The sequence below is a fragment of the Bactrocera neohumeralis genome, chromosome 3 (assembly GCF_024586455.1).
Source record: "Bactrocera neohumeralis isolate Rockhampton chromosome 3, APGP_CSIRO_Bneo_wtdbg2-racon-allhic-juicebox.fasta_v2, whole genome shotgun sequence".
NCBI lineage: Eukaryota > Metazoa > Arthropoda > Insecta > Diptera > Tephritidae > Bactrocera > Bactrocera neohumeralis.
The window spans coordinates 4,538,291-4,564,771 of record NC_065920.1 but is presented as its reverse complement, the minus strand read 5'-3'; the positions used below and the strand labels follow the sequence as shown (position 1 = coordinate 4,564,771).

Sequence of the window (26,481 nt, the reverse complement as noted above, 5' to 3'; positions counted from 1 at the left end):
CAATGTTGAGGCTATTTTTGGTTTGTATATTTAACTAGCCAGGTTCTCTCCATAATATCCAAAAACTCGCTGCGGGCTAGCTGAGAAACATTTGAAGCTGGAGTGTTTTCGTCCATTCGGACAACCACCAGCGAGTCGCTGGTCTGAAATTAACGTCGAATGGCTCATCGTTCCATCGAATTTTATTCGCCAACGCGCAAGACCAAACAGCCTCGGATGAGAAACCCCTCTTTTGATGACACTAAATTGCCGTTAATTAGGTTAACAAATGATTTTTTTTGCGCACAACTACTCTCAAAAAAACTGAGAAACATTTGAAGCGAAAAATTCGACCCACGAGAGTGTATATTAGAAACAGCTCCATTTCACTAAATTGCTTCAGGAATGATTTTTGCGGCTACAAAAACAACAAAAAATTTCTATTAACAGCCTCAAAAAATTTGGGTATAGACTCAAAGCTCTTTGGTAAAACATGGCTTTCTCTTGATCTTTTTGGTGGAGCATCACAATTTTGATGTCAAATTTGATACACAAACGTCATAGCAAGCTTTCCAATAACAAAAATCTAAGCTACTTCCAGTCATCATAAAAACATTGTCTCCATAAATTGTATATATGTAAATGTTTTACGTTGAATTCTTACCTTGTTATTCCATTTTGGTCTTATTATTTCATAAAGTCTTGATCCCAGAACCGTATTTCGTTTCTAATATAATTTTGTGTTAAATTTCTTGTATACATATCACTGTTTCCGCGTTAATGTTTCTTGGAGATTTTCGAATTTTGGGTTCTTTTTTTAAACTGAAAATATATATTCTATGTTTATTATACTATTTCTAATAAATTTTTATTTTTTTTGTTTAAATTCGTTGAGTTTTTCTTATAAAAAACAATTATTTTTGAAATACATATGTAAATAGTATTATGCATGAAACTTAAAATTTTGCTAATATAACATTTTATTATATGAAATTTAATGCGTACAATATATTACTGAGCTATAAATATTCAATATATAATTTATGTAATGGCATGCATATATGTATATGTATATGTAAGTGTATCTCAAGTATATATGTAAGTATTAATTCGAGAATTAGTTTATTAATATATAACAAATTGGTATTATATAACACTTATATAATAAATTGTATGAGAAACTTAACCTCATTTATATTATACATAATATTTACGTCTACGTACGTATTCCTTTTTATTCCATTCCTCTGTCAATATTAAAAATTAGAATACTAATTGAATATAAAAAAATATATAAGCATACCAACTATTCGAGTCTTTTCTGTCACTTAAAATAAAATAAAAGTAAATAAATGCATTAAACTAAGGCAATCAAATAATAGTAACAAACTTCTCTGCATAACCTTAAATCATTCTATATAACATAGTTGATACATAAGTATATTGCAAGTATTATTACCCATCGCTCCTCTACGTGTCAACACATGCGCTAGAGGAGCACTCCAACTTTCAGATATTCGGATTAAATAAATATTCCATCGGTATTTCGGCATCGCTTAAACGCACACGTTTCTGTGGTGAAGCGCCGGCACACATCGTGCTCGCCAATGGCATGTCATCGTCCGAACAAAAATCACTTTCATCCGCTGAGTCACATTCCAAATCATCATCGATTTCCTCAGCCATAACCAGATCTCCTTCGACTTGCGTTGAATTCGCTTTAGGCTTATCGGGTGTTTTGGCATCTTTGCCTTTTCGTTTTGACTTTTTCTTTTGTTTCGACGGCGAATCCGTGATTATTTTCTCACGATACTTGCACCAAAACTTTGCTGGCTGCGCATAATGCACCAGATTGGGAAAGCGCTTTGCCAATGCAAAGCCCAAATCATCAAACGCTTTTTGCAATGCATCATCGGCGTGGGCAGTGAAGCAACCGTGAATGGTGGGTATGAATATCAAAGACTTTTCGAGTAGATTCAGCTAAAAATGGAAACAAATCGAATGAATTTTGTTATGAAATTGGTTTTTTCTTTCTTACCGCATCCGGCATAGTTATTTCACGTTTTCGCCCGCGTCCACGACCGACACCACCAGCGGTGGTGGCACCTGTAGCTTTTGCTGTGCTTGCCTCATCCGCCACACCTGCTTCGTTTGCTTGCGCGATTGCATCATCCGTAGCATTATCCTCACCGTCGCCCTCTTTGTTGTCAGCGTTGGGCTTTTGCTCCTTGGTCAGTTGGCAAACGCGTTTTAAAATGAATAGTACATCCTTGAGTAATGCGATGCCTTCAGGGCTTTTCATGCAGGCGTCACGTAGTGATTTTTCTAAAAAAATAAACAACAATATGGAGCGAAGCTATAATACCCTTCACAGGTACATTTCTTATAGCATAAAAGGGTATATAAAGAAGTTCATCTTGATTTCAAACTTTTGCTACTCCGACTTACCTGAAATCAGTTTGAGTTGCCCAAAATAGAGCACCAAATTCACCTCATCCACCGTTGCCAGCATGTGATTATAAAGCAATTGACGACTCTTACGCTTTGCCTCTCCTTTCAAAGGCGACTTAATGCTTGTATCCGAAAAGCTATCCAAACCGTCGAAATTCTGTAAAAGAAAAAAATACAAACTTGATAATATTATATTCCCCAAGCATCCACATGCGCCCGGACACACCTCGTATTCGTTGAAGACGAATGGACATTCGATTAAACACTTCTGAAAGAGCGTTGAACTCTTCTTACTGAGAAATTCTTCAAAAAAATCACAAGCACGCGTAGCCAATTCTCTATTCTCATCTAAAATAGCAGACATAAGCGCCAACAACAAGGAACCACGCAATTTCAACTGATCCTGCAAGACCAATTTCTCGAAACATTTAAATGTCTCCACACGATTCATGACATACGGCGATGATAACTTCGCCAGCACGTGCTCAATGATACGTTCCACAATTTGCGTATGCTTCTTACAAAGATCCGTTAATGAAACGATTATTGTGTTCACGATTGGTGGACGATCGATGATTTTCAATATGGCACCATAAAGTTTACAAGTAGTGCCGGCCGTAACGGCATCACGTAGAGATAGACGACCAGCAATCAATATCATCGAATTGAAGAGACGCTCATTTTCCAAATCCAACTCCGACTCCGGCAATTTCAAGCACACGCTCATGTATTTGTGCACGAAGGAGACAATAGTGTGATGTGGGCGCAAACGCGTCTGCAAATTCACTTCTGAGTAGGAGTACAGATGAGACATAAATGTGGCGCGGTTATCGGGAAAATCTGCTATGCCCGAGAGTATCCGAAATTCCAGCAAATCATGCAATTCGAGCAACCAAGCTTTTTCGGTTAACTCAAGTGGATTGCATTTGAGGTTTTTGCCTTTGGTCGCCTGCGATTGCGAGCAATTGTCGATGTGTATGAGCAGATCAAATGCTTTGCCAATGAGTACAGGTAAGATTTGACCTTCGCGTATTTGCGTGAGTATGTGATTGAAAGCTTGATTGAGTGCTGTATGCGAGAAGTCTTGTATGCAATTGGCGAGCACTTCCAGAGCAATAAGCATATTTTGTTCTTTGTTCCACTATGGAGAAGAAATACATAGTAAAATGTTTGTTTAGTATGTATAGTTGTGGGAACATATTGTGTAATACCGATTTCAGTGATATGAAAAGATGTATGAGTGCGTCGGGTTCTTTACTCTTCAACTTTCCAGAAACGAAGTTGAGTACGATCCAAGCTTCTGTGGAATTCGAGGTGAGTAAATGTGACTCGATTATGCTGAGTATTTGTGGACTGCAAGATTTTATAAAGATTACATGTTGAGGTTATGTGATTTAAATTTAACTTTTTGATAAAATTCGTATAAAATCAAACAAATTATAAAACACTTACTTTAGCAAGCGTTGCTGTAAAGCCATGTGAAAGCATTCTTGCAGATAGAGCCGCGGCTGCGTTGACAGCATTGTGCGTATAATCACCCAAGGCATAAAGTGTTCCGCTTGATTGGATTGATCGATACCGCGCATATTTGCTAATACGCGTGCGCGAAAACACTGTCATCAAACAAATTTTGGATTACATAAATAAATGCACACAATATTACCCACTTACATCCATAGCCAATTCAATATTCTTTGGATCGCCATCGCGCAACATGGGCGCCACAACCTTGCACCACACCCACACAACCGGATAACAGTTCGGATAGCAGCCGAGAATGCTGTCGATGCTGATTAATGTTTGTTTCCGCACTAAGGCAGTGGGTTCATCAACGAGTCGCGTTGTTTCTTTTACAAAATTTGTATTGAAAATAATAAGTGGATTTAGTTTGATTAGTTGCTCCATAAACATTACACCCGCACGTCTGATATATGATTGGGGACTTTGAAAGAGATTTTCATAAACATATTCTGGCAAATGCATGAATGACAACTCTACCAAACCATGTCCTTCGAAACTGTACTTCGGCTCCAGCGCAGAGGGTTTCACGTAGCGTATTTCATTCTTACGTACACGTGGTTCATCTGGCAGCTTGACACCAAGATCGAGATAAAGTGTATAGCGTATACCTTCGTTTAGTATTTTCACAGTGTTTGGTGAGCCTTTGGTGAGCGCAAGATGCAGCGCTTGTACTGCTTTCAGTTTAACAGTGTTGTTAAAATCCTGCAAACTCTTTATGAGTTCATTAATGAGATATACTTCGCGTGGTATGTCCGATACTTCGTGTCGAAACATTTGCCAATTTACATGAGCCTCCAGCTGCAAAATCCGTGAAATTAATTCTATGGCGCGTGTACGTATCATTACCTCATCGGCATAGATGGCTTCACACAAGAACTCCACTGATGACTCATTACAGGTGGTATAAAGTGCAGCATCATATTTTGCGGCATATTCTAGCGCGCGTTGTGTCTGCTCTGTTTTCCAAGATTTTATTGGATTGGTGACTATGCATTCGATATAGAAATTCAAAACTTTTACAAGCAGACGCGGATATTTCGAAATACATTTGATAAACCAATCGGAGATATGTTCGCAATCACCGCTAATGACAGTTCCGCTTGTACTTTTCGGTTTTGGCGGGTAAGTGTGCAGGAAAACTGTCATATTCATTAGCTTCTTCAGTGTATCCTCCGGTTCGCCGTTATGCGCGTTTACTACTTCGTCAAAAATTTCGAAGCATTTGGCGTGTAGATTGGCAGCATCTAAAAACATAATCGTTTAAAAGCGTTAAAAAATATATAATTAAATTTGCTACAACGGAAATGGTTAAAAGGAAATTGGAAATAAAAAGAGCATTCGATATAATTAAAGAAATCAGTTCCTGCACAAAATGCAACACTGTGTTTCGCATCAGCTGTTTCAGAAAATTTAGAAATCAAAGCATTGAAACAAATCAAAAGAGAACCGAAAAAGACCGAAAGTAATCAAAGTGCCGCATAATTTTGGAAAGGTAGAAAATCAAAATAAAGATTTCACAATTTAATTTCAAATATTTTTAAATTTTAGCCGCGGTATCAAAACAATGTCCGCTTTAAGAAAACCAACTGGCACACGTAATTTGCGTATGCTTTTCAAGCAGCTGCATGCTGTGCGTTCAATTTGTGTCAGTTCGAAGAGCTACGCAGATGACCATGGACAAAAACCGAAATCCTCTGCAGAACACTATGACATCATAATTGGTGGTGGTGGACTCGTCGGCACAGCACTCGCAGTTGCTTTGGGCAAAAATAAAGTTTTAAATGACAAACGGATATTATTGCTTGAGGGCGCACCGCCTTTCAGAGGCTTCAATGTCGAAGCGCAATATGGCAACCGTGTCTCCGCTATTAATAATAACAGTGTAGAACTTTTCCAATCGATCGGCGCTTGGGATTACATGGAAGAACGTAGAGTAAAACATGTTAAACAGATGCAAGTGTGGGATGCATGTAGTGATGCCTTAATCAAATTTCAAGATGAACATTTCGCCGCTGATGTGGCTTGCATTATTGAAAATGATTTAATGTTGGATGCTCTGTATGCACAACTGGCTGATAACACAAATGCGCAGAATGTGGAGGTACGTAACAATGCGCGCATTGAAGGCGTACAACTTTCTGTAGACACTGGCGATAAATATTCGCAAGTGAACCTTAAAGATGGCAAAATATTAACATGTGAACTACTGATAGGCGCTGATGGCGCCAATTCGTTGGTTCGTAAACAAATGAATATCGATGTATTTAGTTTGGAGTATCAACGTCGTGGAGTGGTAGCCACCGTGCAATTAGAAGACGCTTGTGATAATACGGTGGCCTGGCAACGTTTCTTACCTACCGGACCGGTTGCCTTATTACCATTAAGCGACACACTCAGTTCGGTGGTGTGGAGTACAACCATTCCACATGCTAAACATTTGTTGGAATTGCCTGACGCGGATTTCACTAAAGCATTAAATGAAGCTTTTTTCAAGGAATACCCCAAGAATGGAGTTGTTGTCAATGCAATGAATACATTAAACTCGATTATTGGACGTAATCCCGATATGCTGAGACAATATCCGCCTGCCGTAAATGGAGTTATAGAAAAATCACGTGCATCATTTCCTTTGGGCTTTTTACATGCCTCATCATATGTATGCACCGGTGCGGCTTTGATTGGAGACGCCGCTCATCGAGTACATCCACTCGCAGGTCAAGGTGTGAATTTAGGGTTCAGTGATGTGCGTGAACTTGTTAAAGTGCTTTCTGAGGCGGCGTATGCTGGTGCAAAACTCAGTGACAATCACTACCTTATTAAATACGAACAACGTAGCTTGTCGAAGAACGTGCCTATAATGGTGGGTGTGCATGGTTTGCATACACTCTACTCGACCACATTCACGCCGGTGGTTTTGCTGCGCAGCCTAGGTTTACAGCTCACAGACACTATTTCGCCTATAAAAAATTTATTTATGAAACGTGCTATTGGCTAAACACTTTATGGCTTTATCAATTAAGTTACTCGTATAAATATCAATAACAATGATTATCAGTTTTTGTATTTTAGATATATAGAAATGTTCTGCTACTTTGGTTATAAATAAAACACGAAATTAATACGATTTGTGGGAAACATGACGAAATTTCACTTACACATATTGGCATAACCACGCTCATAATTCATGTACAATATATTCACTAGTTTCTTCAGCAAGATGTCTCGTGTGGCTTTGTGATCGTTGAAATGCACATATCTTAGCAGCAATTTGAAGTCATCGCAGAACGTTGAGAATCGTACCCATATCTCGATAGGTTGCTGTTTCGACATTCGACGTAGAATGTCAGGATGTTGTATGCGTTCTATCAAACCGAATACCTGAAGGCAATGCGCTATTACCTCGGGCTCAAAGATATGAAATCCTTTTGCACCAGGGATAGTTAGCGAAAGAAAATATGTATTGACGGCAGCAAGAGCAAGCTTTGTATATGCGGCACAAGCAGCATCCAATGTTGCTAGACCCGCTAAAGCATACACGAAGCTTAAGTAGGAGTCACGCGGTGACACTTTAACCACCTCATCCCAGCAATCATAGGTATTATCATAGCTGGCACTTGATTCACTCCGCAAAATACGTATGGCAGAGCATAGTTCTAGTAGAGTGGACAACACCTGCGGATCGTTGAGTGCACGCTGCACAAATGGCAATTCAGGTACAGTGGACTTAGCTTGCCGAGAAGTAGTTGGAGGCTGCTCTTCCGCATTCGATTTATTCTTGTTTTGCTCTTTTTCAGCATCATCCTCGTAAGCCTCTTCAATGTTTTCCCAAAGTAATTTACGATCAAAAAACTCACTTAATTTCTTAAACAAATTTATCAATTCAGTCATTTTATTGAATGTAAACAAAAACACGGCATTTCTTCAATGAAAATATATACGTACAAATACTACCGCGTAGTATGTTCGGGCAAACGGCTGATCAAGGCTTGCACGGTGGGCAGAAGTGGACAAAATCTTATAAAACAAAAGAAAATGTGTGAATATTTCTTAAAATTTAAATAATAATTAATTAAATTATTTCCTGCAAACCTTATTTATCATATTTGTTTAGTGGGTTTAAGAAAATGTTTAAACTTATTTTTTTCTGTATACATATATATTTTTGGTACGGCAATTAAAATTTTTGTCAAAATACAACCATGTTAAATTTGAACGAGTCATCGTCATATTCGTTGACTTTAGCGAATCTGTGACAATAGGAAAATAAAAAGGCTGCGAATGTCAGATAGAGAACAGACGTTGAAACGAAAGAATTTTTGTGGTGTTCACGGGTCGAGAAGCTGAAAATTTTTTGTGAAAAATAATAACTTTTGGGTTTAAAAACAAAAATAATATTATTGACATATTTAAAATAGAAAACAGTTATTGACGTGGTGACTTCTGTACATTTAGTGAAAAGTGTTGCTTGAAATCTTCTTGTAAAAGTTTCTGCTTGTAATCAAATCATAAATGCAAAAAACCTTTCACATTTTAAATTGTTAATCGAAGAAAAAACAAAGAAAGGCCCTAAAAAGCCTAAACTATAAATCAGCAATAACTAATAATCTCTGTAATTTATTATCGCCTAAAGTGCTAGAAATTGCTTGGTTACAATATACAACGAAAAATTGATGTGTAAGTATTCGTGCAATTGGATTGTTAAGCGTATAAATTTTCCATCTACAATACCATAAAGTTTTCTATTAGGACAATATTGTTGTTTAGCCAGTATACGTTGGTCAATTTAGATGGTTTGGTATGACCTTTGCCTTCATTTTATTGCAAATTGTATATAAATGTCGCGCATAGACTTGGCAAACAAAATATAGGGTGAGGTACCCCTCTCATTGGAATGTAAATGCAGCTAAGGTGGTATGGTATTTAACTTGACATGATGTTGTTTTACTTAGTTGGTCAGTTGGTCGGAAACGTTTCGCATGGTTTGGCAGCCAAGTTTCATAGTTACATATAGTCTTTAGGTTTGGATGGGGTTGAAAGTGGCCAGGTGTTGCTATTCACTTGTTAGCCTTTCTGGCCAAGAGAACATTTGTGGTTACGCCTTTGCAATATTTACTTGAATATATGTATAACATACGCACTAACGACAGCTTTCTAAGGCAATTCTTTGGACAATGTACAAATGTAATCTAAAGAAATACCTAAATATTTTATATACCTACTATATTGTTTTAGGAACCAAGATTCCTTTGTAGCTGTAATCGAACATATGTACTATTCACTACTTTGCTTACTTGCTGGTTGTGTTTTTGCTACGTTTGTAGCGCTTCATTTGCCTGCACATACTTTGTTTCGGCAGCTTATCTCCTGTCTGAGCTTAAAAATATGTACTGCTGAGTAAAGTGCATTGACTATGGCGGCGGGGTGGCGGGGCCTTTGTTTCTGTGTTACTATATACATAGCTTTCGTTTTGCCAACTAAAAGTGTACGCTATCAATGACTCGTCGGTAATATACTTATAACTTGCCTTCCTGCCGCCTACATGACTCCGCCTTTGCCTTTGTCTATATGTATGTATGTATTTATAATGTTTGTAAAGGCTTTCAGCGGCATGAAACTGATATAAATAAGTGCAATTGTATATATGTATGTACGCTTATAATCATATATATAAACTGCTTACGAAATCATTTCACAAAAAATACCTACACTATCGACTTTGTGACTTTGATGAGTTGTTCACTCGATTTGCGTGTTGCTGGCATAATGATCCTTGCATGCACTTACATAAATACTTATTTATGTGCACTTATCAATATCCGTTAATTTTTATCATGGACTTTACATTTTCTTTGATTATACTTTCTTTTCATTCTGACTTTCATAAAATTTACTTTTGCAATGTTTAGCTTCCTTCCAGTGATAGGGCTTGATAACAGTTGTTAATGTGCTCACAACTCTTGTTGGTGATAAAATTGGTTAAAATCACGCTGCTGGCGGTTAATATTTATCGAAAAAAGCGCTAGGGTATATAATAGGCACAGGTGGATTAATCATGCAGAAAAACTCTTCCATCAGTCAAATGACCGTTTGATTTTCTATTATCTGCTTTGCACAATAAATATAGTAGTTGCTACACTGATTTTACAGTAGCTGATACTACAATAAGCACACCAAAGTGCAAAAGCATTTCCGATTTTTCTGGAAATCTTATTGATAAGATTCTGTTTAAAATAGAACTACCATAACCAGCAAATTCAGTGTATTCTTTTTATATTCATGAAGGGTATTTAGCAGACACTTTACTATATTTCCTTGGTCTATTTAATATTAATTAACGGAAAGATAGCTATGTAAAAATAAATATTTTTTTAAATAAATGTGTACATACATAATATATATAAAACTTATTTGGTCAATGTTATAAATTTTAAATCTCTCAGATAAGCTTCTATAAATATTTTTATTCAAGTTTATTTAAAAAGTTTCTCCACGGCCGTGGTTCTCACTTATCACATTTCTTACTTTCACACACTCATCTCTTTGTTATACCACTTTATTAACCCTCGTGTTATACGTATTTCATCATTATATAAGCAAAATTTGACTTTAATTTGCCTAAAAAATTACTTATTGTTCCCAAGCTCTCATCAAATATGTCACATTCGCTACGCTTATCTAAGCTCACGATTATGATTATGAAGTGATGTTAAACGCCAACGCGGAGCTTATCATATAACCAAATTGTCATAAAGTCGAAAATTAACGTGTTTATCAAAAAATAGCAACTAATATTTTAATAAATAATAAGCAATTTTTTTTGTTGTTTTCATGTTGCAAATTATCTAGTATGACGCACGAACTTATTTATGCCGGCGAAAGTATGTATTTCGGCAACCGAAATAACGAACAACTATTTACAGTGTGTTTCAAAAGTGTAACATACCATAAATTAAACAACTTCTGGACAATAATTGTGGTATTCATAGTATTTTTTTCGGGAGGTTAGTGGTCCAATTGAAATTGGTTTACTAAACCAAATCGATAAGAACGAACTTTCAGTAAAAACATATGTTTGTTCCGTTCCTGTTGCGATATTCGTCGCCAAGTGTTCTCTCAAGTTTCCTTTCTGGTGAGAATATTGAAGCTAGGTAGTCGTAATATTGGTGGGCATAAGGGCTCCTCTAGTTAGCAATAGGTCTAAGCGATGAAGGTCGGAATGGCTATACGATATTCAACGACTGATATTCTAATAACTTTTGGGGGAACAATAAATTTATAATCCTCTCTTGCCTATTTAGGCGCAACTACATTCTATTAATAAAATATTTACTCTTGTTTCCCGAAGGTTATAGTGGTGTGCGCCAAAAGCGCTTAAAAATAAACAAAAAAAAAAACATTATATACCACTGTAAAGAATCTTTTTATTTTATTCAAGCTTTTTTGTTTTCTTTAGTATGTATATTTAGTATAATAACAAATAATATGTCGCGATAATATTTATTACCTACTGGCGTCATAGACATAACGATGCACTATATGCTAGTAATCCACTGAATGTGAACTAACCTCAACTCACTTTTCTTTACAGGTTGTTTTCTGTTTGCTGGCAGCGGTGGTGGCCAGACGACGGTGCTCAACAGCTGAATTGTGGAGTGTTTTTTTTTAGCTTCAGCCAAACGTGTAGAAATAAATATAAGTGAGTGAGAAAAAAAATTGTGTCAACTGCATAATAAATATACGCAATAAATTTAACGTGGTAATAGTACGTAATTGCAAAAACAACAACAACGACAACAACATACAAAAAAATAGTAAAGCGATAATAGCAGTTGGCGCAATTAGCACGTAAATTGTGACAAAAATTTGGCAGTGTTTCAACTCAACGTTTTTTGTTGCTATTATTTCATTTTTGTTGCTGTTAAAAGCCTCAATTCACTTACTACCATACGGTGGTGTGGAAGTGAGCATTAGCACGCAGTAATTGCTGCACGCACAAGTGCTAAAGTGCTAAAATAGAGTTAGTGCCGGACGTTAATGGCCGATGGAAATGTTATGTCAGCAGCTTCCATAGGGCATGCAGCTGCTGACTACTATACAGTAGCACCAGCAACAGCGACAGTGTCATCAACACCAACACCCATACCAACAGCAATAGCAACAGCAACACAGGCAGCCAACATGGCTGGGAATGCCGGTGTAGGTGGCGTCATGCAGACCAGTAGCGGCGTTACTGTTTCAACAGTGGGCAGCAGTATTAATAACAGTGGTAGTAGTATTGCTGGCATTGGTGGCGGCAATGGCAGCGGTGGCATTGGTGGCAATATGGGTGGTAGCAATATTAATTTGAATGCACCCTCAATGGCGTCAGGGACAGCTGCTGCGGTGGCAGCGGGCACAACGGCCAGTGGCAGCACTGCCAACAATCAAGGTTATCACCAGTTGAGTGTAACTAGTAAGTTAAAAGTAGAACCAAATATCAACACATACGCAGATACATATAAATAAACTAAATTATTTATTGACTACTTTCTTTTGTATACTTGTCACAGTTGAGGAAGCTTCACTGCGCAATAATGGATTTCTAAAGCCTAATCCTTACGTGGAACTAGTAATCGATAATAAAAGTAAACGCAAAACTGATGTGGTGAAGAATACTTATCTACCGAAATGGAATGAGGAATTCACAGTGCTGGTATGTTGATGAGTAGTATGTTTAGAAATAGAAAATGTAATTTCTATTAACGGTACACGGACAAACAGGAAACGGAAAACAATGCAGGCAATACAGAAAATAGCGTTCAAATAGAACTTCTATAGGATATAGCTTCCAAACAAACTGACCTTTCAAAATCACCCACATATACATTTGTGCATGCATATAATTTGTAAATACTCATTGAATTTTGAATAATTGTTGAGAATTTTAAAAGTCAACTTCGACAGCTGTCATTCTGTGCCGTTAGTAGAAGTAGATATTGCTGTAATTACATACAAATAGCTTGTTATTATTAAAAATTATAAAGGGCGCTCATTCATCCGTTGTTGTTATTGTAAATACGAGTATATGCGTACGTTTGTACATATATATATATTCTTGTATATATGTACGCGCATAAATAAACGGAAATACTTATATTCTACACATTCACACACACATTCACTCATTTCTGCTATTTTCCGCTACTTCAACTTTTTTTTTATTGATTTCAAAATAATTGCTTTTCAACTCACTTCACATTGATTGTCTGTTCACTAGAGCATCGATTGAAAGTGAGTAGCTCTTAGAAAAATCATATTTTTGATAACTTCTGACTTTTATGTGGTTTTGATGGGCAGGTAAATATGAACGCGTGCCCACTCCTTATTCTCCCAACAAGCTGCGCACACTTCAGACCCACCACACCTTGGTTTTATGGTTTCTTCTTTTTACTTATTGTTTTATGATAATTTTTTTATACTCTCGCAACAATGTTGCTAGTATTATTTTTGTTCATTAACGGTTGTTTTTGTCAGAATAGGGTTATATATACCAAATGATCAGGGCGACGAGTAGAGTCGAAATCCGGATGTCTGTCTGTCCGTCCGTCTGTCCGTCCGTCCGTCTGTCCGTCCGTGTCCGTCCGTCCGTCGTCCGTCCGTCCGTCCGTCCGTGCAAGCTGTAACTTGAGTAAAAATTGAGATATCATGATGAAACTTGGTACACGTATTCCTTGGCTCCATAAGAAGGTTGGAAAGTTCGATGAAATAAAGATATTAAAGTGATTTGGAAAAGTGGGCGTGGCCCCGCCCCCTACTAAGTTTTTTGTACATATCTCGGAAACTATTATAGCTATGTCAACCAAACTCTACAGAGTCGTTTTCTTCAGGTATTTCCATATACAGTTCAAAAATGGAAGAAATCGGATAATAACCACGCCATATATAATGTTTTCTTAACACCCTGATGACATGTACGAAATATGGCTGAAATCGGTTCACAACCACGCCTTCTTCCACTATAAAGCTATTTTGAATTCCATCTGATGCCTTCTTTGTATAATAAGTATAAACATTAGGAACCAATGATGATAGCGGAATAAAACTTTACACAAATACGGTATTTGAAAAATATGTAAATGACGTATAATGAAATCGAGAGTATAAAATGTTCGGTGACACCCGAACTTAGCCCTTCCTTACTTGTTATTATTGTTTTTGAAGATGTGCCATTATACACTTGTGTTGTTTGTTTTGTAATTTTATCGGCGAAGTGCGACAATAATTGCTTGAATACCAAGATCTGATTGCAAATTGTTGTTTTTGTTGTGCGTGCGTATATGCTATAGTATACTTAAAAGTACGACAAGTATGAGTGTCACAGAAAAAAAAACAAAACCAAATAAGTTTATTTGTATCGAATGCTCCTTACCCTCATTCCTACCCTGCCGATCTACAACTTAGCTCTTTTGTATAATTATCGTGGCTTATAAAGTTTATTTTTAAATAAATAGAAAGAGAGGGACTTCTACTGCCTAAGTGAGGTTAGGATATAATTTACTGGAATTGTTTCTAGGTTACACTTGCACCAGAGTTTTAAATGGGCTTGGGTTGGTAGTGTGACTCTGTTGTCTATAACTACAGTTGTTGTAGCGGCAGAAAATATTTCCGAAATGGTTTTGAGGAATGCTGTCGAGTTGACAAAACTTGGTTCATATAAATCAGGATCTGTGCCAGTTATGGGGACTGTCAAGGAGCTTAGCATGTGCTTAGATTTAGCTTCAAAATATCCTATTGCTCTCTCCGAAGCATTACTTTTCCTCTGCTAAAATTAGAATCGAAATCTTAATAACTGGAGTTTATGGAAGCTGTTTTGACGATATAATCTAGTATATTATTTTTATTGTTTTGGTTTAAAAGGTAGTACCTTTGTTGAGTTAGTCACTAAGACCGTGTTTTTGGTTTCCATTAAATCCATAAATCTTTGAAACATACCAAACTCCCTAGCGACCCTTGAATGTATAAGATTGATGAGTCTAGGTTAGACCTTTTGCAAGAGGGGAGAGCACAATAACCTTCTATTTTTTTTCTAACATACCAATGGCACTCTCATTCAGTATTATAGAATTGATTGAAGAATAACTCTTTTGCTTGGTACACGGACTCTTCAGCAGAAGCCAAAAAATTCCTTCAATGAAACCAGATGAACGCGATGGAGTTTAGTCCGACAAGTTTTATCTGCATTAATGGTCTCCAAAGTCTCCGAGTTCTGAATATTTTGATATATCATTCAAGAGAAGATTTTTGCTACTTTATAGACCTGGTCACAGGAGTAAAGTAGGCTATCATGAACTTTAGGTCTCATGAAAGTCGTCGATGTGGCAAGTTCATATTAGTATACCTAAACCAAAGACAGATGGACCGAAACTGCTTAAACATAATAAATATCGATAAATATATACATACATAAACACAAGAATTTCCCCGTCTTTTCAGGTAACACCAAACTCCGTGTTACACATCAAAGTACTCGATCACTCAAGCTTTCGGAAAGACACTCTACTAGGCGAGCGCATCATCAATTTAGCGCATGTGCTGCAACAGTTAAACGGTCGGTTCGAGTACCTCGAGCTGACCATGGATTTGCTGGCTACTTCCAAATCAGATAACCGGCAAACAAAAATCGGCGAACTCGTCGCAGTGCTAAATGGACTTAAGCTGGAAATGCCCAACGGCGTACAGCAGCAAAACGGTAATGGCATGCAAATGTTGCCGCCAACGATCAGCGGCGACGGCTCGATATTCACGCCAGCCGCGGGCGTACGTGGACGCATACGCATGCGCAATGTTGAGAATGGCGCGCTTATGGCTACATCAGCGGCGGCGGGCAGTGGTGGCAATATGGCGCACTTGACGGTCGGCGGTGGCTCACGCTCACCTGTTGCCAATGGCAATTTGGAGCGCTGCGGCAGTGGTGGTAACGTGCAGAGTGGAGCCGTGCGACGTGCCGCACCACCGCTGCCGCCACCCGTCTGGGAGCAGCAACAGCCAATGCCACAAACGCAACAACAACAACATGTTGCACTACAACAGCAGCAGTTGCAGGCGCAGCAGCAGCAGCAACCGCATCAATCACAAATGCAAGTACAACGCATGCCATCGATGAATGGCGGCGCCGTGGCGGTTAACGCCGCCGGTGCGCAAGTGCGTCCAATGTCGCAAATGTATGCGAACGGTGGTGGTGCTAGCAGCTTGGCGCCCTTACCGCTGCCGTCACAACCACAACCATCGCAAACGCAACAGCAACTGATGGATAGCGCGCTGTTGAGCGCGGCGGGCGATCAGGGCGCGCTGTTGGCGCAAGGCGCAATGCCTGTGTCCAATGTGGCCGATCAGCAGTTGCAGGTAAGTAGTGGTCACAGTTGTTACATACAACCAATTATAAAATTTTAATATTGTTTCTTTTTTGTAACTGCAGGCTGCTCAAGCGGATGATGAGCCGCTACCAGCCGGTTGGGAGATACGTTTCGATCAATATGGTCGCCGTTACTACGTAGATCACAATACGCGTTCTACATATTGGGAGAAACCGACGCCTCTACCGCCCGGTTGGGAGATACGCAAAGATCCACGTGGGCGTGTCTACTATGTGGATCACAATACGCGCACAACTACCTGGCAGCGACCGAACAGTGAACGGCTCATGCATTTCCAACACTGGCAGGGACAGCGTGCGCATGTGGTGGCGCAGGGCAATCAACGTTTCCTCTACTCACAACAGCAACAACAACCTACAGCGGTAACAGCCGCTGTGACGCAAGATGATGAGGATGCGCTGGGTCCGCTGCCCGACGGCTGGGAGAAGAAGGTGCAATCAGATAATCGTGTGTACTTTGTGAATCACAAGAACCGCACCACACAGTGGGAAGATCCGCGCACACAAGGTGAGTCCTTCAAATAGCTGAAACTATTTTTTTTATACATTCTCTCCCTTGTAAATATAGGTCAAGAGGTCAGTCTGATGAATGAGGGTCCATTACCGCCCGGTTGGGAGATACGCTACACCACAACCGGCGAACGTTTCTTTGTCGATCACAATACGCGTCGCACCACATTTGATGATCCGCGACCGGGTGCACCGAAGGGTGCTAAAGGTGTTTACGGTGTGCCGCGCGCTTATGAGCGCTCCTTCCGCTGGAAGCTCTCACAATTCCGCTACCTGTGCCAGAGCAATGCATTGCCGTCGCACATTAAGATCACGGTGACGCGTCAAACGCTCTTCGAGGATTCATACCACCAAATTATGCGTTTGCCTGCCTACGAACTGCGTCGCCGCCTCTATATTATATTCCGCGGCGAAGAGGGTCTCGACTATGGTGGCGTGTCGCGTGAATGGTTCTTTTTACTATCACACGAAGTGCTCAACCCCATGTATTGCCTCTTCGAATATGCAAACAAAAATAACTACAGTCTACAAATTAATCCGGCCTCGTATGTGAATCCCGATCACTTGCAATATTTCAAATTCATCGGCCGTTTCATTGCGATGGCGCTGTATCATGGTCGCTTCATTTATTCCGGTTTTACGATGCCTTTCTACAAGCGTATGCTGAACAAGAAACTAACCATAAAAGACATTGAGACCATCGATCCGGAGTTTTATAATTCATTAATTTGGGTGCGTGATAATAATATTGACGAGTGTGGCTTGGAGCTGTGGTTCAGCGTGGACTTTGAGGTGCTCGGCCAGATAATACACCACGAATTGAAGGAGAATGGCGAGAAAGAGCGCGTCACCGAAGAGAATAAAGAGGAGTATATAACATTAATGACGGAATGGCGTATGACGAGGTAAGTGCATTTCGCTAATTGTATGCATTTGTATGTAGTGAGTGTAGTTTGGGAGTGAAAATTGTATTGTTGGCTTATTTAGTAAAATTATACTCATTAGGGTGGTTGCTGCGGGCTAAAATCTTTTAGACCACACACTTGTTAACCAAGTCTATGAAAATGATTGGATTTTTTCTTGTATTAAGAATAACCAAAAGATGCTATCTTTCTAAAACTCCAAATTCAGGACGATGAAGATGCTTCCCCAAAATTGCGAAAGAAACCCGTATACAAATGTATTAGGGCTGAATTCAGCATTTCTCATGTTGTTGTTGTTGTAGTGGCCGAAAACCTTTCTGAAGTAATTTCGAGGAATGGTGCCGAGTTGTTAGTCCTTGCCCGGATAAAAATCCGCCTCCGTTCCGGTTACTTAGACCCGACTGACGTGGGAACGGCATTAGCTTCGCTCTCTCTTTGTGCGCTTTGATGTTGTCCCACAATTCAAACTACTTGATTGTCATGTCTCTATAGAAATTTCGACAGGCCAAGCCGTGAGCCCGTTCGTTGAGTATTAGATGAATTGTGATTCACATACTAGATCTCTCGAACCGTCGAGACCGATGTATTCCGACTCCCTCCTGAAATTTTAAAATTCCGAAAACAAGCCGTGTAAACGCTTATCAGGGTTGCATTGAGTTCCACAAGTTTCTCGGCGCAAAACGAAAAATATTAATTGTAGATGAAAGATCGATTCCCTCAAGAGTTGCATTTGGCATCCTTCAAAGTATTTGTTCGTTTTAAAGTTATTCTTCAATAAATTGGAGTTTTAATTCAATTTAATATCCGACAAACTTTTGGAGGCCTCTATTAAATTAACTGATCCAGATTGATTACGGGTCGTTGATTTAAGATATGTTCAATTTCCGTAAAAACATAGTTTTCTCAAAAAGAGTTCATTGTCACTAATTAGAGTCTATAAGAACTCAATTTTATTGTTTATTATAAACCGTTTGAGAATTAGTGAAATCAGCAATTGCAAACTATGAAAATGTGTGATAGTGTGAGTGAGACAGCAACAGTAACACAACTCAAATACAACGAGATAAGAGTAACAAGAGAATGAGAGACACGAATGAGCGAGAGTAGAGTGAACACCTACAAAAGAGTTAACGCTGATATTGCGACATAACAAAAAAAATTTACCAAAAAATAATCGCATTCCAGAGGTATCGAACAGCAGACGAAAACGTTCCTTGAAGGCTTCAATGAGGTCGTGCCGCTAGAGTGGCTCAAATATTTCGATGAACGCGAACTAGAGCTCATACTGTGCGGCATGCAGGATGTGGACGTGGACGATTGGCAACGCAACACAATTTACCGACATTACAATCGCGGCTCCAAACAAGTTATGTGGTTCTGGCAGGTGCGTAGACAATTTGTTGTTGTACAAGTAACAATATATTATATAAACATACGTTTTTATCTCTCTCTCTTTCTCCCACACAAACAGTTCGTGCGCGATACGGACAATGAGAAGCGTGCGCGCCTGCTGCAATTCGTCACGGGCACATGTCGTGTGCCAGTCGGCGGCTTTGCGGAACTTATGGGCTCCAACGGGCCGCAGCGCTTCTGCATTGAGAAGGTGGGCAAGGAGACGTGGCTGCCGCGTTCGCATACCTGCTTCAATCGGCTGGACTTACCGCCCTACAAGAGCTACGATCAGCTGGTGGAGAAGTTGACATTTGCCATTGAAGAGACTGAGGGCTTCTGCCAAGAGTAGAGCGCCTAAACGACTAAGCGGCTGAATGTGGTTTGACAAACAACGCCGCCGGTGCGTTGTTGTAATCAAAACAAACAATATTTTTGCAACGTTATATAATCACAATTGTTATGCAACGAAATGCGCGCGCACTGTCATTATTATATTCTTGTACATTACATAGTATGAGTTCCGTTTTTCATGTACATACATACACACGCATATATGTGCTCCTTGTGTGTATAAACAAATCTGTGGTGATTTTTTTGTTTTGTATTCTTTATATATATTCATATATATATATTTGTCTTATTGGCGCGCAGTTGTTGTTGCTAAGCTTATTTTCAAACGCATATCATTTCGTTGTTTTTGTGCAAGGGAAACAGAAAGCAAACATAAAAAAAAAATTGAAACGAAACAAACAAACAAAAAACTATAAGCGCTTGTTTAATTGTATTAGAAATATATTAGACTTATTATTCATTTTTTAGGAACTTAAAAAATATAACATTATATACTTATATATATACATATGTATGCAAATGTAGGGAGTTTTTAATCAGTTATACATTTACCGTACGAAATGTAAAACACATTTGTGTGTATGTAGTTGCACATACACACACATACAGCCACAACATATACTTAAGCTCACATTTCATGTGCGTGTGTGTGTGTGGGTGTATGTGCTCTCAACTATCGCATAGTAACGTTGCCGTCTTGCAGTAAGCACATGCTCCTATCTAACCTAACTTTAATTTAATATCATTTTTAGCATACATATATACATACATATACATACTATATATTAATATATTTGTGCATATTTTATTAAATTGGCGTAATTTAATTTTAAATTTGTATATAGCGCACGTTAATGGCATATATTTATGTTAATTTACATTTGATAGTTTGTTATTATGCATACATACAAACGTGTACGCGTGTATGTATGTATATGTGGTGGCATCTTAGCAAGTTATGTAAGCTAAGCTGTTGAAATTACTTAAGTAAAAATGCATATGTATAATTATTGGCAAAAGACATTCGAAAACAATCTGCGTTAACGAACATTTATTTTAAAAATATAATGGAAAATATATCACAAAAACAAATAATGGGTGTGTATTGGTTTTTGGGGTGTCTAAAATTCTTATAATGGTTTACTGGTGCGCTTACTTTAAATTAAATCTGCGTATTGCTTAACTGGTTGCATTATTTCGCTTAAAATATTTTAACGAAATTTTTAATTTTTCGTTTTTAATTAGATAAGAGCCGCCTTGCTTGTTTAGGTATTTTTACGCATGCATTGTCTTCTTTTGGGTTAATTGTATATATTTTGCTATTTTTTTCGCTCTTTAAATGAGTAAAACAGTTTTAACTACGTAATTTGTGTGTACATATGTATATGTATATGTACATAATTTGATAAAATATTTATTTTAAAAACAATTTTTTTAAATTACATTTTTAATTAATTTTAAATAAAAAAAATTGTTTAAGATTTTTAATTTTGTTTTAATGCTTTTAATTTTTTTTAATAATTTTAATTTTTTTTTAATATTTTTAATTTTTTTTAATATATTTAATATTTTTTAATATTTTTAATTTTTTTTTTAGTTTTTTTATACATACATATATTCATTTTTATTTGTTTTTTATTAATTTTTCTTTATTTATTTTTAAGGTTTTTTTGAATAGTTTAATATTTTTTTCCGTAAATATTTTTTTTTTTATTATATATTAGTTTTTATTTGCGTTTTTTTATTTATTTCCTTTTTATTTTTATTTATCTATTTATTAGTTTTTATTTATGTATATTTAATTTTTTTTGTAAATTATTAGTTTTTATTTTTTTTGTTGTTTTTTTTTTTATTATTTTTTTGTAATTTTTTTATTTTTTATACTCTTGTAATTTTTTTATACCCTTTTGTAATTTTTTTTGTTATATTTTTTTCGTATTTATTTTAAGTTTGGTAATTTTTTGTCAAGTTGCCATACACAATCTCTGTGAGCGCTTCCCAGTTTTTATTATATTGTATTTTATGACTTTTTTGCATTTAATTTTCCACATACTTTTTAAGTAAGATTTTGGGAAGGAAATTTTGAAAAAACTAGTTATTTTTTTAATTGTTTGCTTGCAAAAATATTTGTGTTTTATTTATTGCTATTTAATTTATAGTTAATTTTTTTTATTCAATTAGTCCTCTTTTTCGAAAAATATATTAAAAATTTAAATTGGCTTTTATGATTTTTTATTATTCGTGATTTTCGATAGGTAGTTTTAGTTATTTAGTATTTTTTTATTAAATTTAATTAATAAGTAAAATTTAAATAATATTTTTTTATAAATTTTTCAATACTGAATTTTTTTTTATTATTGATGTGATTTATAAAATATGTTTTTTTAAATATTTCTTCAAATATTTTATTTTTTATATTCAAATATATAAATTTTATTTTTTTTAAGTATTTTTATTTTCTTTTAATATTTTCATTTTTTTTAATATTTTTATTTTTTTAATATTTTTAATTTTTTCAAAAATATTTATATTAGTTTGTTTTAATATTTTTATTATTTTTTTTCAAATATTTTATTTTAATCCGAGTTTTTTTGTAATTTGTTTTTATATTTAAAATAATTTTTATATTTCTTACGGAAAGCTATCTATGTACATATGTATATATTTTTCTAAAATTATCAATTACTCAAATTTTTTTTGAAAGGAACATATGTATGTATATTAAAGTGAAATATTTTTCCTTTTTTATTTTTATTTTATTTGTATTTATTTTTTGACATTTCAATACGTAAATGAATTTTGAAAACATACATACATACATATGTAGCTATGTTGATTGTGGATCATAAAATATTTAATTTTGTATTTTTTAAATATCTTTTTTTAATATTTAATTTTTTATTAAAAAAAATTTTATTTAATTTTTTCAAATTATTTTTTAATTTCATTTTTTCCAAATGTTTTATTTTGAATATTTTATATTTTTTTTAAATTTCTTATATTTTTTATATTTTTTATATTCTTTTTATTTTTTTATTTTTCCTCGGATATTTTTCTCAAATATTTCATTCTGTTTCAAATATTATATTTTATTCAAATAATTTTTTTTTGTTATTTATTATTTCCAATTTTTTTTAAATTATTTTGTTTTTATCCAAAATTTGACATTTTAAATTATATTGTGTTCTAATTCTCTCTATTTAATTTTGAAACTGCTCATTGATATCCCCACGTTTGTATCATGTTTTCAACCATATAATAAGTAACCATATTTTATTTTTGACAATTCAGAAACAACAGTTATTACCCAAAAATAAATACTCTAAAAAGACACCAGTGAGTGCATGCAATGCTCCTAAAGCTACTGAAAGACGATAAAAAAGAAGCAATTTTATATAATTAAACTACAAAATATTTAAAATAAGTAAATATCAAACGACCCACAAATAATTTCAAAGAAATTTAGCAAATTGTGTTAGAGAAAAGCAGCAAAAAAGACTATATGTACATATAAGGGTGGGTAAAAAATTTAAGAATATTCCAATAGTCCAATTTTGTAGAGCAGTAAATTTCCATCAAAACTATGACTACTTGGTACTACTTTTCCAGTATCAAGCTAAACAAAATATATTATTAAATTCTTTTTTGACCCACCCTAATACACATATACATATATATGTATATATCGTGAGGAAATTGATACACCGGCAAAACTAAAATTAAGAGTAAAATGAGCAAATGTAGCAAATAGCAGAAATACATACAAAAATATGTAATATATAGAGAATATTTGGTTAGTAGATATGTATATATAAATACCTATATATGTATGTAGTAGTGTTGTTGAAAGTGCATAGCAAAAACAGATAAACGATAAAGGCAAACAGATAGATATATATGTATACAACTGTATATGTATATGTGTATAAACTATTAGTTACAACAGCAATAAAACTACTTAACGAAGTAAAATATAAAATATATAAAAAAATATGTAGCGTGTGTGCGAAAATGAAAATATAAAAAGTTAAAAAAATATAATCAGAGAAACATAACAGTAAAATTAAAAATTTCCGTTATTTGCGTTTACTATATAAAAATATATATTTATAATACAGAGAATAGAAAATTAAAAAAAAATAAAATAATATAAAAAGTACATGTGTATATATATACATACATATGTATTTTACTAACTAATAACTTATGTTAACTTAAAAATTTTTTTATTTAGTTGAATGAAACATAACTGTATTAAATAAATTCAAATAGTAGCAGCTAATGTTTAACGGCACCTGTGCGCCAGAGAGAAGAAATCGAATTAGAGCGTGAAAGAGTTAGCTAGAATAGTGTGAATGATTTACGAATCATTTCAATGAGAGAGCGAGAGAGCGTGCTGTTTTTAATAAGTTCTATTTAAAATTTATAAATTAATGAATAAAGAACTATATTATTAGAAAAGGTTGATTTAGTCTTTGTACTTCTTGGTGGTTTGCTTTTAATGAAAGGTTTTTTTGAAAATAATGGTTGAAATAAAAAAAAAAATTGTTATAAAAGTCACTACATTTGTGGGTTTATATCAAAGCGCACACTGCAATTGAGAGGCGAAGCTTAGTCAGTCACGTAGCAATTGTATAAAAGCATTATATGAGTATATCTGCGGTGATATGTCAAGGTAGCTTAAGTCCACTTGAGATAATGAGAGAAATTTGAACTCTTCTGATCAACTACTCTGTGTAACTGGCATAACTTTAAAAATGTCTAAAAATTGGAAGCTGAGAAATCGGAACCAAATTGCTAAAGCTAATCCAAGTACATTCTTCAGTTTAAGTAGTCTTCAGCTACTTCAGTATATTGCCATACATTCCCTTATACCGATCGTTTAAAGTAAAGTCCGAGTCAATTACGGTAACATATAACCAAATAAGGTAAATAACTGCAAAAAAAAAAAAAACAGTAACAGCAACAACAACACTATCTTTACCGTTCATTCTTCAGAAGTTTTAGTGTGCACTTCTGTACTCGTCCTTAATTTCTGACTCCAAGAGTGCATTTTTCTACTATATGAAAGAGATATTTTATTATGTTTCTTTATAAAAAGTGTAGATAATTTTTTCACCACTTTGCATAATTCCTATATTGATGTAGTCGAAAAAGTATTTTCGTATTTCTAATCAAACTTCAACTTATTTTCTTTATATATATAATAATAAATAAATAAACAAATTTGTACCATTTTGATCGACCACTTTTTGCCATTTTCCGCTAGAGACATTATTCCATCAGTGTAAATCGAAATTTCGAAATTTCCAGCACGGAAGCGAGCGAACCATTGTTGTGCTACACGAACTGACACAGCATCGTCTCCGTAAACTTCTCAACTTTCATTGGTGGCTTGCGTGGCATTATTCTCTTTTTATAAAAAAAAGTCAAAATATAGCGAATTTCTTAATTATTTTCTCTAATTTTTGAACAGTTGTAACTTCTTTCAACTTCACCGAAATTAATTTAAATTTTGGCTAAATGAAGCTTAAAATCTCATCTTTCCAACACTATATGGTATGACACAAAGTGATTGGTAGCACAGGAGATATACAACTCCAACGACATCTATTGACAAAATACGAAAATACTTTTTCGACTAGCCAATATTTTCCACGAGCCACAACTGACGCAAATCGCGACTCGACCATCCAATTATATAAAATTTATATATTTATTTATTTATATATTTATTTATTTATTTTTTTATTTATATATTTATTTTATTAACTCAACTAATACACTATTTTAAATATATATATGTATGAGTATGAGTATACATCTACATATGAACATATGTCCCTTCATTTAAATAAGCATTTTCAATTAAACTAGTGACACACTCCACAAGTGTCTTATGAGGCAAATTAAGTGTTTGAAACTGTGAATTATTTCCAAAATTATGTATTATTTGAACATTGAAATGTATGTTTATATAAATACATCCATACATACATTTATATTTATATAAATACATACTACTACATATATGCACATATAGAGCATGTGTGTGAATTTAAGCGCTGCAGCGTCGATTGTGCTGGAATTGTATTGGCAAATTGATTGTGTCAATAAATATCTATTATTTATTTGCTGTGATTTAGGTGATTTGCACACATATATACATACAAGCTTCAGCATATAACTGAATGAAACAATTTCTATTTGAATTTTGCTAATTAAAATGTTAGGTTAGAATGCATACCAGCATACGACCGGCTTATAAATAATCGTTCTTGAATATATTGTACTTCATATGTGTTCACTGAGGCGCGACCGTCACCTAAGCACTGGCCAGGCACGTTGCCTGCCTTTCTTATATAAAGCCAGCTGTCGACCAGCTTCCACTAAAGTCGCCGCTTGATTTTTAAATCACATCTCATCGCGGCGCGACAGTCACCTAAGCACTAAGTACCCGGCGTTCTTCGTCGATTCGTCCAGATAAAGCTGAATTTCTTTCAAAAAGACTACCGTAAACAGGTCTCTTTGGCCTCTTGATTAGTTGGAAACCCTGCTAGAGGAATAAAAAAGCAAGAGAGAGAGCAATAAGCTGACAAAAATCTAATCCGCTCAGAATATTCCATTGATATTGAAATTCTCTATTAATTTAAGCCTATTGTATCAAGCTTATTAATTACAGAGCTTTGAATGTCTAATGTAGACTTTTTTATATATCAAAATATTTTTTATACGCCTGATTAACAGTAGTAGAACTTCAGTCCGACTCTGTGTCCATGTACAATAACTTGAGCTTTAAATTCGTTGTACGATATTTCAACTTTCATCACAAAACATTTTAATAGATATTCCGGAATATTAAATGCCCCTTGTGCCCGCCCGATCTCAGTTTTCCTACCTACATACATATGATGTACACACATATGCATCTACACCAACATA

At 35.5% G+C, this 26,481-nt stretch overlaps 3 protein-coding genes across 4 annotated transcripts; 2 read left to right on the top strand and 1 right to left on the bottom strand.

Moving 5' to 3' along the window:
• Positions 1 to 649: 649 nt before the first annotated feature.
• Positions 650 to 7,944, bottom strand: LOC126754080 (uncharacterized). Of its 2 annotated transcripts, XR_007666254.1 has the most exons (9): positions 7,107 to 7,944; positions 4,102 to 5,195; positions 3,883 to 4,043; positions 3,642 to 3,783; positions 2,657 to 3,571; positions 2,428 to 2,587; positions 2,018 to 2,304; positions 1,439 to 1,959; positions 650 to 801 (listed from the first exon to the last, which is right to left on the bottom strand). XR_007666254.1 is itself a non-coding variant. In XM_050465969.1 (8 exons), the coding sequence occupies exons 1-8, from the start codon at positions 7,837 to 7,839 to the stop codon at positions 1,489 to 1,491; spliced, it is 3,963 nt and encodes a 1,320-aa protein (XP_050321926.1). In that variant the 5' UTR covers positions 7,840 to 7,944; the 3' UTR covers positions 941 to 1,488. The 2 variants fall into 2 exon arrangements, 1 of the variants encoding a protein (XP_050321926.1); XM_050465969.1 differs by lacking the exon at positions 650 to 801 and having other exon boundaries at positions 941 to 1,959.
• Positions 5,357 to 7,086, top strand: LOC126754099 (ubiquinone biosynthesis monooxygenase COQ6, mitochondrial). Its single transcript, XM_050466005.1, has 2 exons — positions 5,357 to 5,443; positions 5,500 to 7,086. Exon 2 carries the CDS (start codon positions 5,516 to 5,518, stop codon positions 6,944 to 6,946), a length of 1,431 nt encoding a protein of 476 aa, XP_050321962.1. The 5' UTR covers positions 5,357 to 5,443; positions 5,500 to 5,515; the 3' UTR covers positions 6,947 to 7,086.
• A 293-nt stretch (positions 7,945 to 8,237) lies between the features above and the next one.
• On the top strand, positions 8,238 to 20,634 carry LOC126754084 (E3 ubiquitin-protein ligase Su(dx)). Its single transcript, XM_050465975.1, has 8 exons — positions 8,238 to 8,625; positions 11,540 to 12,403; positions 12,501 to 12,643; positions 15,424 to 16,332; positions 16,406 to 16,871; positions 16,932 to 17,778; positions 18,982 to 19,180; positions 19,268 to 20,634. The coding sequence occupies exons 2-8, from the start codon at positions 11,986 to 11,988 to the stop codon at positions 19,535 to 19,537; spliced, it is 3,252 nt and encodes a 1,083-aa protein (XP_050321932.1). The 5' UTR covers positions 8,238 to 8,625; positions 11,540 to 11,985; the 3' UTR covers positions 19,538 to 20,634.
• Positions 20,635 to 26,481: the final 5,847 nt, after the last annotated feature.